This window comes from Colius striatus, chromosome 1 (assembly GCF_028858725.1).
Source record: "Colius striatus isolate bColStr4 chromosome 1, bColStr4.1.hap1, whole genome shotgun sequence".
NCBI classification, from domain to species: Eukaryota; Metazoa; Chordata; class Aves; order Coliiformes; family Coliidae; genus Colius; species Colius striatus.
The window spans coordinates 147,891,860-147,908,044 of record NC_084759.1 but is presented as its reverse complement, the minus strand read 5'-3'; the positions used below and the strand labels follow the sequence as shown (position 1 = coordinate 147,908,044).

At 39.1% G+C, this 16,185-nt stretch overlaps 1 protein-coding gene across 1 annotated transcript in view; it reads right to left on the bottom strand.

Annotated features, from left to right (window-relative positions):
- Window positions 1–250: 250 nt before the first annotated feature.
- DRAM1 (DNA damage regulated autophagy modulator 1) overlaps window positions 251–16,185 on the bottom strand; it is a 35,311-nt gene continuing 19,376 nt past the window's right edge. The window contains exon 7 of the mRNA XM_062011226.1: window positions 251–1,871. Within this exon, the coding sequence (XP_061867210.1) occupies window positions 1,845–1,871 (27 nt within the window). The 3' untranslated portion in view covers window positions 251–1,844. The remainder of the gene's footprint in view (window positions 1,872–16,185) is intronic.

Sequence of the window (16,185 nt, the reverse complement as noted above, 5' to 3'; positions counted from 1 at the left end):
AAATTCCTTCAAACATCTTTCTGAACTAGAAGAGAGATGACAGTGAAAAAAAAGCAAAACATTTAAATTATCTCCCACTTAAATGAAAATTGTACTGAGGCGTGTTTTGTTACATAGTGTTACAGTGAAAACAGATGATAGTTGAAACTTGGCTTTGACGCAAGCCTCCCTTCAGCCTCCACAGGCAACCAGACGTTCCTCCTCTGCACATCACTTCCAACAGCTCTTTAGTGCAAAATATTTCTGTGTTTATTCTCCAGACAAATTACAATTGCTGATCTTAAGTAATTTGTGTGTTAAGAAAATGACGTATTATCAATCCCAAATCCCACTCTTCTTTATAAATTCTTTCTTTTATAAAGAAGAAAATGAAGCAAAGAGAGAACTCATTGCATTTCTTTTCTTTTTTAAAAAATATTAGGATGGCTTCAGTGGAATCAAATCATCAGTGGAAAGTGCAGTGAGCAGCATATACAATTAACCTATAGAGCTTGACCGGAGAGTGCTCTGGTAGCTTGCATAATGCCTGGGCAGAGGGAGCTGAGGTTCAGCAGTACTGCTGACACTAGAACAGCAGATGTTGGATATACCTCCCCTAATCTGTGTTCTTTACAATGACTGTGAACCATTTATCAAAATGTTTAACTTGTTTTGATAGCTGGACTATATTGTAAACAAATGGTAACCACATGTTATTTATGACAGAATAATTTTGCTTTGTTTGGTTTTATGACAGCATTTACACAGTATTTTATGCAACCTTGGTGACCTACATAAGGTTTTAGTCCACAAGTTATACTCTTTTTCTTGAAAGAATCAACAAAATAGATGATGACAGGATTTCTTTTTAACTATAGCAGCTGGTAATTTGACGGAAAAAAATCCAGTAAAACTTCAGTGTTTTCAGAGATCAGAAATTTTCTTTTCAGCAGTCCCAAGCATCTTTAAATGATAAGCTTGTTGTTGAAGCTCATTAAGTCATGGAGTGAGAGCAATACACTTTACCATCCCTAATTTCAACTAAGTTCCCCTAATTCCTGCCATCACAAACCATTTCCTGGCTTCTCCTCACCTTGCTCTGAAGTGTTTTTGCTTTGGTTTATGGTTTTTTTGTTACTCAAGATTTGAGAAGAAGGGGAAACATTGTGATGAAACCTCCTGTAAAATCACTGAAACCATTACACCATAGTTGCAGCTCTGGTCTATTTGCCTTTAGGCACAAGCCAAGATCAGATGGTTCTAGATCAGTAAAGAAGAAATGAGGAAGGGAAAGCCACATAAAAGCTTTTCTTCTCCCTAGTACTTCCATTCAAGAGTCCTAGGGGGAAATCACAAACACATTAGGTCAGCCTCACAAAAATCATTCTTTAGCAAAACACAAATGAGAATAAAAAAACCATTTAAAACCCAAAATACTCGGGCATGTAATATCTGAATTATATCATAGTAATTTTGGGAAACCAGTAGCTGAATAATCTTTGTGGCTTGATTGTTGTTTTCAAGGCAGTTTTGCAAAGTTACATGAGAGGGAAAAGAAGCCTCTTGGTTAGGATTTGTAAACAGAAAACATCCTAAGTCTGCTGTCCCTGGATCATCACTCTCAGGAAGCCACCTGTAATTCACTTTGTAGATGGTTTGTGCTGCGTATGAAAGAAGGAAGGAAGAAAGGGGAAAAGAAACCAACAAAAACAAACAAAAAAAACCACCCCAATTTTTGCTGAACAGAGCATAGAAAAGTATTTCTGCAAAAGTTTCATTTTCCAGGAGGGATGTCTCCAGGTTTTGGTTCTCTGGTGCATGGAGAGGGGAATGTTACAGCTCCTTTAAGCACTATCAGCTCCATTTTACTGCCAAGATGGCATACATGTGAACTGAAAATAGAAGAAACACCAGAGTTAGTATTTCTCAGCATTGCTCTATGGTTTTTCTACATTATATGTACAAGATTTTTCTGTGGAAGGCAAAACATGAAACAATTAACAAAAACTTTCTTTTCCCCACAGTTATATCAATCACTAGACTTAAGCAAAGACTAAAACTTAAGCAGCCTAATTTAAAAATCCCCTTCACTTCTATTCAGTTTAGTGACTTGACTTACAGGCTGTCATATTTTTCATTCCTTTCGAACCCTTTTTCTATCACATTCATTTGCATAAACAATCTCATGCCAACAGCAGGAAGAATATTTTGTTCCTAGAGTGTTCATCCCTATTTCCCCAAAGTACATCAGCTCTGAGTGGCCATTTGAAACTTCTGCCTGCCTTCTCACACTGGGATGGTGAATCTGAGGTGGTTACAGCAGCTTGAGTCCAGTTTCTTTCATAGGAATGATTGGAGCTCCCTCAGATGAAAGGCTGACCTTCTGCTCCTTTTGCTTCCTCTAGCTCCTTCATGATGCCTTGCTGACTTGTCCAGGCACCTCTTTCTATGATTCTTCTCATTCCTTGCATCCATTCTTGCAAAATGGCATGGAAGTACTTAGAAAATTTTAGATTAGCTTAGGGCAGATTTTTAGACCTGCCACATCTCAACCAAAATCTTCCATGCTGACCATCCTTCTTGGCATGATTTGTTTCTGAAAAGTTTCATTCAAAATGTCTTCTTGTGAAAGATAGGAGGAAAAAATCAGTTGCTTTTTTCTGTATTTTTAGAAAATAACAGTTTTTATAAGCTTCAGTATCCTCATGTTTACATCAGAGGGCAGACCTTTGTCAGGGGCAGACTCCTTTCCCCTGAGGGAGGGCAAAATGGGAGCTGAGGCTTGTGGCAAGGCAGGAGCAGGGCACAAAGCTGGCCACCACAGGCAGAGTCCCAGAACTCCAGGGTGAGGTGAGCAGAGAGGGTCTGGTTATAAGACCCAAGTTTGACCAGGGCTCCAGATCATCAGGCAAGTCCATAGTGATAAGACAGGTTTGAGGTCAGGTTGAGTTTGCAACCTGATCAAGACCAGAGATGAACACCCTGGCCATTACACAGTCTGATGATCACCAAGCATGTTCATAGTGTGGAAGAAAGTCTGAAGTCAAACTAGAAAAATTAGATCTGAGGGTTTTCCCCAAACTGCTCCAAGACCAGTGATTGGCCAACTTGATCATCTCTCTCCTCCCAGTGTGGTCTATACCACCATAATTTTACAACCTTTATGCAAATCTTTGCTAGCTGATTTCTCCCTAGTGCTGAGTGGGGACAGAACCTGTGGTAGCATTCAGCCTGTTACCACACAACACACTGGAGCAGGAGGGATTCAAGATGTATGCAGCAGCCAGCAGCAGGGATTGCCCTGCCCAATTCTGCCAAGTTGTCTGTGGAGCTCCCCTCGACTTAAAAATACTAGGTGCAAAAATCATGAAAGTAATGGCTGCCTCACACTGCTGTCCAGGAAAGAGAATGAAATGGGAGGCACCTTACAGAGCAGAACTGCAAAATTAAAGCATACATGGCAGTAGACTTGCAGAGGAGTCTCAGATTGTACTGTTGCACAGGTAGCATTAAAAGTGGTAATTTACAGCTTGCATGTTTGTGGGGAAAAAAAAATGCATGATGGCTGCAAAGCTCAGTTTTGGCTTGAAACTTTAATACATACAAGGAGCAGAGACTAAGAGAAAAGGGTTGACTCATTCTTCGTGTGTGGAGAGGGATAGTGTGGAAAAGATACCAAATAACACCTAATAAAAAATAGGCAGTGATGCATATAAAATAGATGTTGGGAAGAGGTCTGGTAAAACTTTCTTTTTTTGGCACTAGTAGCACACACCAAAAGGATCTCTGAATATTGGAGGGCTTTCTTGAAAGAAAACTGAAAACTCACATTGTAATAAAAGGAAATAGTTTTCTGACAGAGTAGTAAAAAGGTGCAACAACAGATGCCCTGATAAACATACCCAGTTGCCACAGCCACCTATAAGCATCCTCTAAACACGCTTTTTTTGGCTGGTGATGTGGAAAAATGGGCAAATCTAGGATTAAAGAAAATTGCATCCCACTTCGAATGTCTGGAGAATGCCTGAATGGTATAAATTGTGTATCTTGGCCATTCCCAAATATATAGGCAGGCACTTGAGGAAATGAACTGCATCTCCTCAGAGTCAAAACTCAGTTGCAGCCTTCAGTAAGCTTGTATTTTTCCATCTAATATGGTTAGTGACTTGGATTCCTCATGAGAAAGAAAGATAGTAGCAAATAATAGGACACAGAAGTGGTGAAGTATGTCCCATACGATAGTAGATTTTCTCTAATTGGTTAGGTGGAACCACAGAGATGCTAAAAGTTAGTTTTTCCCTACAAACAAAACACACAAACAAGCAGTAAAACAACAACCAGTATGACTGCATCATTTATTTGAGCTCTAGAGGAGCCAGTAGCTTAAATTCCACAAATGCAAAAATGTGTATCGGTGTTTGGGTAGATATTTTGTGTTCAGTGAGTTCAATTTATCTGACAAAGTGAATGCTTGAAAGATTTAATGAAAAGATATGGAAAGAACATTTTTTAACTAGTTGTCTGATTTTTTAAAGACTTCAGAGTACTTGGAAGGAGGTGTAATTGATTTGTATGAAACTGTAAAACTTATTTTTGTCACATTCCCTTTGGAGTATTACAAATCTTTATGGTCAATCAGAAATATTTGTGCAAAACTGCTAAGATTGACTTATATATATATGAATATATAATGCTTTCTATTCTTTCTATGTTGCACTGTGAGATATTTTAGCTTTCTTTTTTGTCCCAATCCTGGTTTAAATTAAAAAATAGAATGGAGAGACTCTTATTTATTCTAAGCTTTATAGATTCATTCAGACTTAATGCAGTAGTGCTTTGTTACCAAAGAGGAACTGAATGATCAAGAGAGTCCACACTTTCTCTCACACTTAAAACACACAATGGGAAATGTCCCATTACATGATCTTGCCTATTTGAAAAGTCTTTCCAGTCTTTATTAACATCATCAGCATCAGATCTGTACCATCTATTTGTTAACTTCCCTAGAATTATTGCAATAAAAAGCCCTGTATTTGCAAGAGGATGGATCGGATCACAGGTTAGAAGTCATTTGTGATTGACAGAGTCCCACTGATCATTCCTTTTCTTGTCTATGTAAAAGATGATTTGTACATATGGGAGAGAAACCCCCCCCCCAAAAAAGCAGGACTATGTAACAACAGTGTGTTGCAGATATGAATTTTTAGGGCTTTGACATCTCTTACTCTGATCATATGCTTGTCATGGCAAGACAGAAAAGGGAGAGAGCAACTAAGACCAGCAAGATAAATGTTCTTTAAAGTCCCAAACATGTATGGGTAGAGCAGAAAGTATGAGCTGCTGGTAAGCAAACGTTTGTCCCACATCAGCATGTGTGAATGTGTGGCCAAAGGGTGCTCCAAATATTTGCTTGGCATCACCTGTCTCAAAATAGTAGGTACAATAATGTTCAAACTGTTGCAAAAGTGCAGAACATGCTATCTAAATGGAAATTATCACATCTGACTGCTTCAAGACAGTTAGACAAATATATGACAGAATGTGGAATTCTAAATATCACAAGAGGCAGGAGCTTTTCTGCCATCAGATCATTGTCAGGAACTCTGAAAAGATTTAAAGTTAAATTTTCAGTCTTGTTTTCCTTAGATGTCCTGTCTTGGCAGCATTCAGTTCCAAAACTGTCTGGTTTTGGTACAAATGACTCATAAATAAAAACTTACTGTAGAAGATTTTAAGCTGGCGCATAGTTTTCCACAAAGCAAAATCATAAGGAACTTATTCTCGAAGTGGTAATACAAATCCTAGAGTAAAAACACAGCAACTGGGGGGAACGGGATGGAAGAGAGTTAATCACCTTAGTGCAGAAAGCTACACTTAAAAGATGGGCTTTTGTTTCCCTTTGTTTTTTGATTCTTTATAGTTTCTTTTTAAAGGCAAACAGTCCAAAAGCGCTTGAAAAATCACATTCAATACAAGTTAATTCAATATTTAAAATATTTGCATTCCTTCACGACTGAATCACAGATACAAACCTTGGATCAAGGACACCTGTGGTGAGAGGTGGCAACAGAAATGTGGCAGATTGGTCAGTAAGAAAGCTTTAGTTATAGGAAGGGAACCAGATTTTGCTGCTTTATGATAATGAGGACTGAAAACAAGCCTTTGTGTAATTTCAGATTTTCCACATTTCAGACCTTTCCAGGCAGTTTATGGTTCCTGCACTGTGCTTTCTGCTAAAAATAACAATAATTGCCTCCCACTGATTTTGATTCACCAAAGGCAGGAAAAGTTGGAGTCCTCCTGCAGGAAGGCTGCAGGGAGTTGCCAGAGTTTTAGCTTCCATTTGGTCTAACTTGCAGAGAATAGAGCTGTACCTGAGATTTGTAGTGGAGTCCTGCTACTTAACCAAGCTAAGCGTTGCCAGCTAGACACCAAAAACTGAGCAAGAAGGAACAAGAATGGGAGGCTATAGGAGAAACAGTCTCTTGCATGCCGATATTACTGTAGTGATAAACTGAAGTTAAGATGAAGTTATGATGGCCCACATTTGGGATTTCACTCCCCTTGTGCTCAGCTTTCACAAACAGCACAAACTGACAGCTGGGATCCTGCAGGCATCCGTCCCTGTCACCATTTCATAGGAGCCCACTGGAGATAAACCCACATAGCAATCTGTCTCTATCACAATGGGCTGCCTTCTTCTCTAGTTCTCATCAGCCGTTGCTGCCGTCCACTCGTGTTCTCTGCTTCTTTAAAACCGCAGCTGAATCCTTGTTTTGATGAACTAAGATAAAGTAAATGTAGCGTGATTCCATCCTTCCTGCCACTGCTAGGCTGGCCAGACATGGAAACACCTGTCCTCCTTCATGTGCTGGCAGAAAATCCTCCCTCCAACTAGAGGAAAGCAAGTATTCAGAAAACAAATTCTCTTTCCAGTCAAATGAAGCGAATTACTCAAATCCTCATTTGATTTCAGCTTTTATATTTACTGATCTGTCAGCATATTAACATTTTAGAAATACACTTTGTAAACTTTCACCCATTTTTAAAAAGAAATTACCTAGATAGTGCAAAATAAAGCCTGGTTTCTCCAGGTAAAGCAGTAGTCACCTAAATTTCCCGCAGGTAATTTGCAACAGCAGATGATGTGGTAAGGACAAAAAAAAATTGACACTTCCTGAACTACATGCTGTAGGCCAAACTTGGTGTGACACCTCAATGACTGCTGAAAGAATTTGTTTTTCTGAAAAAGAATTGAGATGAAGATTGTTCCAAGTGAGTAATAATTTTAAAAGTTAAAACAATGAACTATTATTAACCTTCAGATTTTATCTGCCAGGATCACAGAGCATGGGTGGTTCTCAGAATTATTATGGATGACCAGTGGTCCACAAACTCTACTTGGGAGTCATTTTTATAAACAGCAACTGAAATTATCACAGTTTATAACTCCAATTTGGCTTCTATATGAAAAACAGATGCACAACATCACTGCGCAGTTATTCACATGTTGTTTGGTTTGTTTGCCTTTTTTTTTTGTGTCCAAGGACAACTGTTTTTTTCTCTGATGAAGGACTGTGAATGAGTGTAGTGTCTGCAGCTAAGGCTAGGTATCAGTTTACTTGGATATGGAAATACCGGTGGACTTGACTTTCCTTTGAAACTCGAAGAATGCGAAGTCAGCGTTGTGACAGCTGTGCCTCTGCTCACGTTTTGAACAAACTTTGTTTTGGATTCCGGGGCCTGACTGCTTCTTAAGTGCTATATTTGTTTTATGCTTTAAGGTTCATGTTACAAGATAGGTGCTCCTGCCTCCTCTTTCTCCATTTTGTTATAAATAAACAAAACTCAGCATCATGCAAAGTTCATGGAGTTTACAGTTTTATTTTCTTCATTTGGTGGGCCTGCCTCCAGAAAACAAATAAATACTTTTCTAAAGTACTTTGGTTTAGGTGAATCCTTTCAGAATGAATGGTCTTTCCTGCCCAGACTGTTGCCATTTGTCCTTCAAGTAAAGCTCAAAGTAATTCCTGTAAAGACGGCTTTCCTCTTTCATCTCATGAGGTGTTAGCCTGCTGTATGGATAGTTAAGGAGAACGGTATTGCCCCAAACTCCCTCATTCCCAGGAAAGAATTTCCTTGGCTTCAATGATTAGTAAGAATACTAATGCAGCACTTTTCTATTCTAGTCGAACTGAATTCTGGTGACTGAGGGTGCAGATTTTAATTTCAAAAGTTTGTCATTCATCTTTGCTTGCTTCTTTGTGAATTGCTGCAAGAACAAATGATTTAGTATTGAAAGGTATTAGGTTGTGTGCAACATAGCCAGGGAGAATTTCTTCATTGCTACTTCCACCTTTGTGCAGAAAGACCGGAAGATCTGTTTTTCTGAATGAAACTGTTAGTCACTCCTTTCACAGGTGATACCCTGTGCTTCATGAACCTGCAGAGCAAACGTGCTCCCTTCTGAGACAGCAAGAAAGCTTATGTACTGATTAAGAGAAAAATGCAGCTGTACTTTTTGGGATGCCCTCCTAAATAAAGGCAAGCTCTTTGCAGCCTACGTGCTTAGCAGCCTTCAAGGGCTTCAGGGAGGTTGGACTAGATGATCTTTTGAGGTCTCTTCCAACCCTTAAGGTTCTGTGATTCTGTGATCCACTTGAATATTGAAGCCTTGCTGCCTTGAATAGATACAGAGGACAGGATCTAGCAGCTTTGGTCCAGATTTTATAGTTTTAGGGAAAAAAAGATTTTCCCCTAATCTAATATAATCACAGCATAAACCTGGGGAGTTTGTTTTTGCCATCATATCTGATGAACGCTTGTTTTTTTAACTATCTGTTCTCTATTTTTCTGCCACCATTTAGCACAGAGTATTTTAAAATACAGGACCAAAGTAAAGCCCTCCCCCCCCCCAAAAAAAAAAAGAGAGAGAACAACCATTTGGAGACCACTTGATGGAAACCAAGACAAATATCTACTGGTAAGGCTACATCAGATGGAGGAGTATCAGACATTCAAAGGATATCCTTGAAAGGATACCTTTGAAACTTTCCATCCTGCAGTCCTTCCTGTTGGATCTGGATACACAATCCAGATCATATTTAGACAGTGCTGATTGCTACCTAATGAGGTAAGATATGTTTTTTTGACACTATCCCAACAGTCAGGTCAAAGATAAGGTCACATGTGCCTACTGGACTGATGAAGACAACTGTCCAAGACTTCTACGCCTGCAGCCTTATGAATACTAAAAATTAGCCTGCCAAGACTGCTGGGCATTTCAACACTGTTGCCATAAAGGCATCAGCAAGCTCTTTTTTGAAGCCTGTAGCTTTTGGCAGAGTGTAAATGAGTACAATACGTATGTTAGCTTTGGCCCTGGGTTCTCTTGCAAGTGAATATGTTTTTATCAGCCTTGCTTTACGTGAAGCACCATTTCTGTGTATGAGCTTGAAAATGGTGATACACGGAGTGCCAGTTGTGTCAAAGGTAGGTAGCCCAGGGCACATGGTACCATCCAGCCTGAGCTCTGTGATACACTTAATGTCATGTCACTTTAGAGTAACTATTTTCATATAGATTTTAAATTCTTTTCAGGAGAACCTAATTTTTATTTGCTTTTTCACAGGAGTGCACAGAATTCATGGCCAATCATTCAAACATACTTGGGCTCAACTGTATGCACGTATGTATTTGCAGAACTGAGGACAAAATTTGGTTCATTCACACAACTCCTGGATGGGTGACAACAGGAAAGAGCAACTATGCAGATGAGACCCACCAGTAACATGGGTACAGTGAGTATTTCCATAGTCAGTAGACAAAAGTGATATGGGTAACCACTCCTGTTAATCTGCCTCTTAAGTTATTGACAACCAAAAACAGTATGCAGGGTTGGGGTTTTTCTCTGCAAGTGGCTCTTGAAGGCCATTTCAAGGTTGTTGACATTGATCAGGTTAAGTGTGACAGCAGCAGAATGTTATGTAAATCTAATCAGAGTGAAAAGATTCTATGGATTTCGATGGCATTGAGTCCTCTTGTAAACAGCCTTCTTAACACTAGAGCTACCATGTAGTATGGTTAGATCTCTTTGCCTCCTGAGGCCAAATTTTAAGGACCCTCAGTCTCTTCTCTTCATCTCCAGAGATTCTGAAAAGAGTGACTGCTGCACAGGCCACTTCTCAGTCTGGTTCTCCATCTCTCATACTTGCACCATTACCACCCATAAGGAATCCATTAATATGGAAGAGGTTTTGAAACCAAAACCTCTCTTTTCAGAGCCCTAATCTAGGAATGCTTTAAGGGTATATGCCAGCTCAAGAATCAGACTCATTTTGGTTCTGGGAATCAAACCACAGCCTTTGAAAAACAATGGAATTCATGGCTCATTCCAGAAAGTTAAGCAACAACCTCAGCTTTTTGCTAAAAGAAGGTTACTAAGGTTTGATGTAACATCAGAAGAACTCATTCAGATCTAATAACAATACTTGTTTTCTGAACACTTTAGCCTCAACACAAGCAATTTCTCACTTCATAATTTTCCTTCCTAGGGCCTTCTTTTGGAATATCCTACAGGCAGATGTTTTACTTAACAGGAGACCCCCATTTTCTGCCAATTTCCAGACATATTTAAGTATTTACTGATTGAGAACACTTCACTCATTAGGCAAAGACTCCTCTCTTTCTGTGTGGCGTGCCAGATATTAGCTGGGGTATGATCTGCAGAAACACATGCTGTCTGAAAGCTACCTGGACAGCAGTTTGGTGGGCTCAATCATTCCTGCCTTATTAGAAACAGCACTGTCTCTATTTAGATGTTGGGAAATAATGAACTGCATACAAAGCAGCAAGGACTAGATAATCTCTAAAGATCCCCTCCAAACCCTACCATTCTATGATTCTATGTTATGTCCAGCGTTGAGTGGCGGAGGAAAGCTAGTACTTCTGCACCAGCAGAAGAGTTGCCATGAAAAACATGGAGAATCAAAAGCAGCAGCGAACACGAAATAAGCTCAAGGGAATAGACATTTCAGAATGTGAGTAGATTTGTATTTCAAGTTGAAAAGGATTCATTAAAAAAAAAACATTTGCTGCCATTGTTGTAAATGTAGATACAAGAAGCAGCCTGCTACACTGACCTTTATAAGCACTCAGAAAATAAGTCTAGGATCTTAAATAGCACTTCTGACAAGGGCTGGTAGATAAGCAGGTGGGGGAAAGAGAACACCAATTAGTATCCTTTAAAAAGAAGCAGGTTTAAAATAAACTAAAAATATACTGGGGGGGGGGAGGGGGGGGGGAGTGACAAAAAAGGCTAGATTTCCTGCAAGACACTTGCTTTAGAATTCATGTCCTGTTTACAATATTTACTGTAAACTTCAGCCTCTATAGCTTCCTGCAGAGTTCTGGTGTAGCTGTACATGGCTGAGAGAAAGATAGCTCTGCGTGCCTGTTCACGCATAGTGTTGGAAAGAACACTATGAATGAGTTTTGTGATTATACTTTAACTGCTATTGAATCAGATAGTCCCTGTTCAAACTTGTACAAATCTGAGAGGAACAAGTTGGTTAAAAAAATATTTTAAAATCCTAGAAATTTAAAGGCACTGAAGTGGCCATAAATAAATGTTAAAGAGTAAAACTAGATGTTGAAAAACAGACTCCCCAGATATGTTGGACAAGAGCCTATAAAAGCCTTCAAAAGAATTTTCTTCAAAACACTATGAAAGTTAACAGGAAACTCTCTATAGGAGGCTTCATGATAATTATAAAGATGTTGTTTGGCACTTTCTGAATAATGTGTTCCCTTGTCTAAAGAAAAAGATACTGACAGCTCACAATAACCCCAAAATAAATGATCAGGGCAGCCACAAATGTACGCTGAGGACTGAGTTCAGATTAACAATATTTCATATTAAGCAGTGGTTTATCAGTAGACTAACAGAACTACCCCCTGTGCAGGATATTTAGGAGATGAAAAATAATTCCATAGATTTGGTTGGATGAAGCATGAGAGCACATTGGATTGCTCCTAATGTAGCCCAGTATAAAGACAGATAAGAAAAGCCATTTCTGGCCTTTTCTGCTGGACTCTCTATCCTCCTTCTGATTGTCAACAGATGTTTTAAGACCTCATCACATATTATATAATGGGTGGTAATTTACCTTGTGGCTCTTCCAGTTGCATCAGCACAGTTCTCTTCCCTCTCATCCTCCCAGATTAGTACTAGTCCATTAGATTTACCAGAAGTTTGTAGCTCTCTGTTTTATTTCCAATGACACTGTTTTGGGTTTTTTTTTTAAAATTTTTTGTAAGTTTTTGGTTAGTTTGTTTTTTTATTTTTCAGTAATGAGCACAGGACTTGTGACAGGTTTCTGTTTTCCCATCTTGTGAAGGGTTCTTGGGCATTGACTGCTTGAGATGTATTTCAGCTGCCAGGAGTGGAGAACCCATCACAATCAAGAAAACCCTCTTTGCACCTGCAGTGACACCCTTTTCAGAGTCTCCCACATGGCACTGGAGACAGGAGATGAGCCTAAATACCTTTTCTGCGTAGCTCATTCCTCAAGTGCTTCATTTCAGAGTCTGTTCCTCTCGTTCTGGCATTTTGCTGGCAAAGAACTCTTCCGTGTTCCCTATGGCACTGCCAAACAAACTGGTGTCTTCCCATCAGAAGCTACATGAGGACCTTTACAATCAAGCATGATCTCCTGCAATCCTAAATTCTGTGCTGAAAATCCACAGATGGGAGAAATCCTCCTGGCTCTGCCAGATCCGCTTCAATCTGTGAGCAAGTGCCTCTTCTCCAGGTCCTGTGACTGAAGTTATAACAGAACTTTGCTCCAAAGAAACCTACCAAGGCATTGATCCTTAGTATCTGGAAAATGGAGAAAAAGTGCTTCCTGCTCCCTCCATATAATGTGCTGTCATTTAGTGTAACTGATTGTGTATAGGATAATAAAGAGTTCTTTGTCTCTTTCTTTATGTCCCCTGAGGTCAGAGACAAGTGTCATGTCCAATTCCATAGGCTTTGAGGCAAACTCCTGTAGTCCTACCTTTTCCTTTTCCCCATTTCGTATATGGGGACTCTCCTCTTTCTTCCCTGTTCTCTTAGCTTGTAAACTTTGGATCTGAGTCTTCATGTTTTAAGAGTAACTGACAAACTGAGACAAATGCTGGGGAGTTTCTGAGTCTCTCATAAGGTTACATCGTCCAGTGTTCCAGATGATGACCCATCTCCATCCTCCCTTGAAGAAAACTGAATCACTAATTCCCATTTCACCAAACCATTTAACTGCTACCATGATTTATGGGGTGCTTTCAATAACTCATCCATTATATTGTTACAATTTTTGGTTTTGAGATATTCTATTTACCAAAACCTAGAGGCATGTGCAAAGGCAATGTTTCTATACTTTCTAGAAAGCTAGGAGAGACTTCTGTATCTCCAGTCCTGAGCTGAATGCTTGATGCACAGTGCTTTCCACTCACAGAATTTAACTGGGCAATTTGAGAGTTAACTCCCTTTCATCCTCAAGAAAAAACAGTGATCTGAAGGGCTGCATTTTTACTCCAGAATTTGGGTTTTATTTGTCTGCTTGTGCATCTTTCCATATTGAATTTTTATCTGACGGTGCAATGAACAGTTTCCAACCCCGTCTTTCTTTAGTTTCCTCTCACTCCTCTTTAGTCCTAACATTGTTAAATATTTTTGCAACCAGAAGGCATTTTTGGAGTGAGTATACTTCCATGACTCGCTGTTTTCAATGGCAACGCTCAGTTCTGGCTGCCATGAGCAGACACAAGATGCCATGTAAAACTGCAAGTTGCTTTTAAAAAAAATCTGATTATATAATGTTTTACCATTCCTTTTGGTTGAAATTCCAGGAAAGTAGCAACAAGGATTTTGTGTTGCCTACACTAAACAGTAAGCATGTTTTAAATTCAGTTCAAGGCTAAAAAGCTGTGGTAACACAATAATAATATTCAAATTTTAAAGCTGTTTGGCACATAGGGGTACTGAAAAAAAATGTCACCCTTTGACAGCACTGGCAATCACCCTTTGAAATTTGCTCTAATACTATAATTACCCCAAATATTTTGTTTAAACACTTTTAAGCTAACCAGGAATGCCAACTGTAGGCAGGATCTCAGTTAAGAGTTGATTTTTCTGCTCAGATAGGTCAGAAAGCACCCATCACTTACTACCTGCATACATTTAAGTTCCCCAGAGGTCAGATCGATACCACAAAATGGAGCAAAGTAAGGCTCATTTGTTGACCGCCATGAAGAAAGATGACTTCTGGAACTGAATCATAGAAACCACATCCTAATACTAACATACTAGGAGAGCTGTTTGCCAACACAATTTGCGTGAATTGAGTATTAGGTAATGCAGAAGGACAGAGGGCAAAGGGAATAAGAAATGACACCAACTCCTCACCCCCAAAACCTAGAGGAACTCATGCCAACAGACAGCTTCCACATTCCTGAGAAAAGGAGTGCTTGCTGAGGCCTGGTTCCATGGTTGCTTCTAAGATTGTTATGGCTACTGGGGGACTTCTCAGGTCTTGCCGCAGTGCCATGATCTTTACACACAATAGCTTTTGCACCGAATTTAAAATGAAATCTCGTTAAAGGCTTAATCAAAACTACAGCCTCTTGTAATCCTTGGAATTGGTTCTGATACCTCAAATTTAAACACTTTGCTTTGAACACTCTATTTCTGTTTCTGAGTTGGGTTTCAGAAGAAAGAGCAGAACAAGCAGAGGGTCTTAGAGACTGATACCCTCTAACTGTGTACAGAGAAATAACTTATTTTCCAGATTCATCCTGGAGGTTTTTCTACTGATTCCAGAAGCTATCCAGGAAACATCCCCAGGCCCTATGAACAACATATGCACTTGCTGAGCAGAGCAAGAAATACTAAACTCAGTAAAAGGCTTACAATCTGATTTTAGTTGATTAAAGGTAAGATCACTTTTATTTCAAGTGAAGGTTCTTACTTCCTATTGAATTTGGATCTTAAAAAACAAATAGTTGTCTATAAGAACAGAGTGATATTTCATCAAAAGGAACTTTTGAACATTACATTTTTGCCTTAAGATCAAGAGTGAAAGGTCAAAATCATTTCCAAGCAGTAAAGACAAGATTTTACATGTAATCCTTGTGAAAGTCCAAATTGGTACAAATTTAAGGAAAAAAAGTCCACAAAATGTTTTACTACGAAAAACTGTCCTGGGGAAGAGACTAATAATCATATAAAACAGTATTTATGATAACCTCAAAATGATAGTTTTTTTTACTTTCCCAGGTCATCTATATGGATTAAGTCTCTCATAGATTACTAGAAAAAACAGTCTAGAAATGCTGGGATATGACAAAGCCTAGCTGCACAAGATTTTGTTTCAGATCATTTAACTGGAGCATAGTCAGCATTTTTTAACTACCCACGTGCTGGAGGTATAAAGGGGAAGCTGGTTGATTTGAACAACAAACAAATTTCCTTTGAATTGTAGTATTGCGCAAGAATTACATTACTGAGACACTCATAGGCAGACAGAAAAGAAATAGTTTCAGACTACTTAAAATGAACAAAGATTTTAAAAGAGCCCTTATGCACAAAGGTAAAAGCTAAAAGTGCTTACTGTGTCTCATTATCAGTATTATTTCCCTCTTTCCTGGTTAGAATTTCCCTAGTCCTCCATAAAATCTTTGAAATTAACTTTAAGCTATTGAATTTTTGCATGGATTCTACCTTTGCCACACGAAACAACACAAAACCTGTTACAGATGATCTCAAACTGACTTGTCTCTGAATGTGACTTGTACAATTGAGTGCTGTGATCTCCTTAATGAGCTGATGTTAACCTCTGCTGCTGCTACTCTCCTTCTTCCCATTGCCCCAGAAAAATACTCTTGAATAATTCAAACCAAAACAAAAAGTCCATGAAAACCATCTAATTTGTTTCAACCATTTGATGAAGAGGAAGGGAAGATACCTCTCTGCAGAGAGATCCATCAACTGCTAAGATCTCTAATAAAACTAGAGCTACAGAGAGACTAATCCTGCAGATCTCATGAAGAAAGTCTAGATGTCCATCAGAGAAACCTCTGAAACGTACCCTCCACTTACAATGACTCTTATGTGTCTGTTGGGAGAAGAGGCCTGTTGTGGAGTAAGAAGCTTCTTGCATGTTAAAG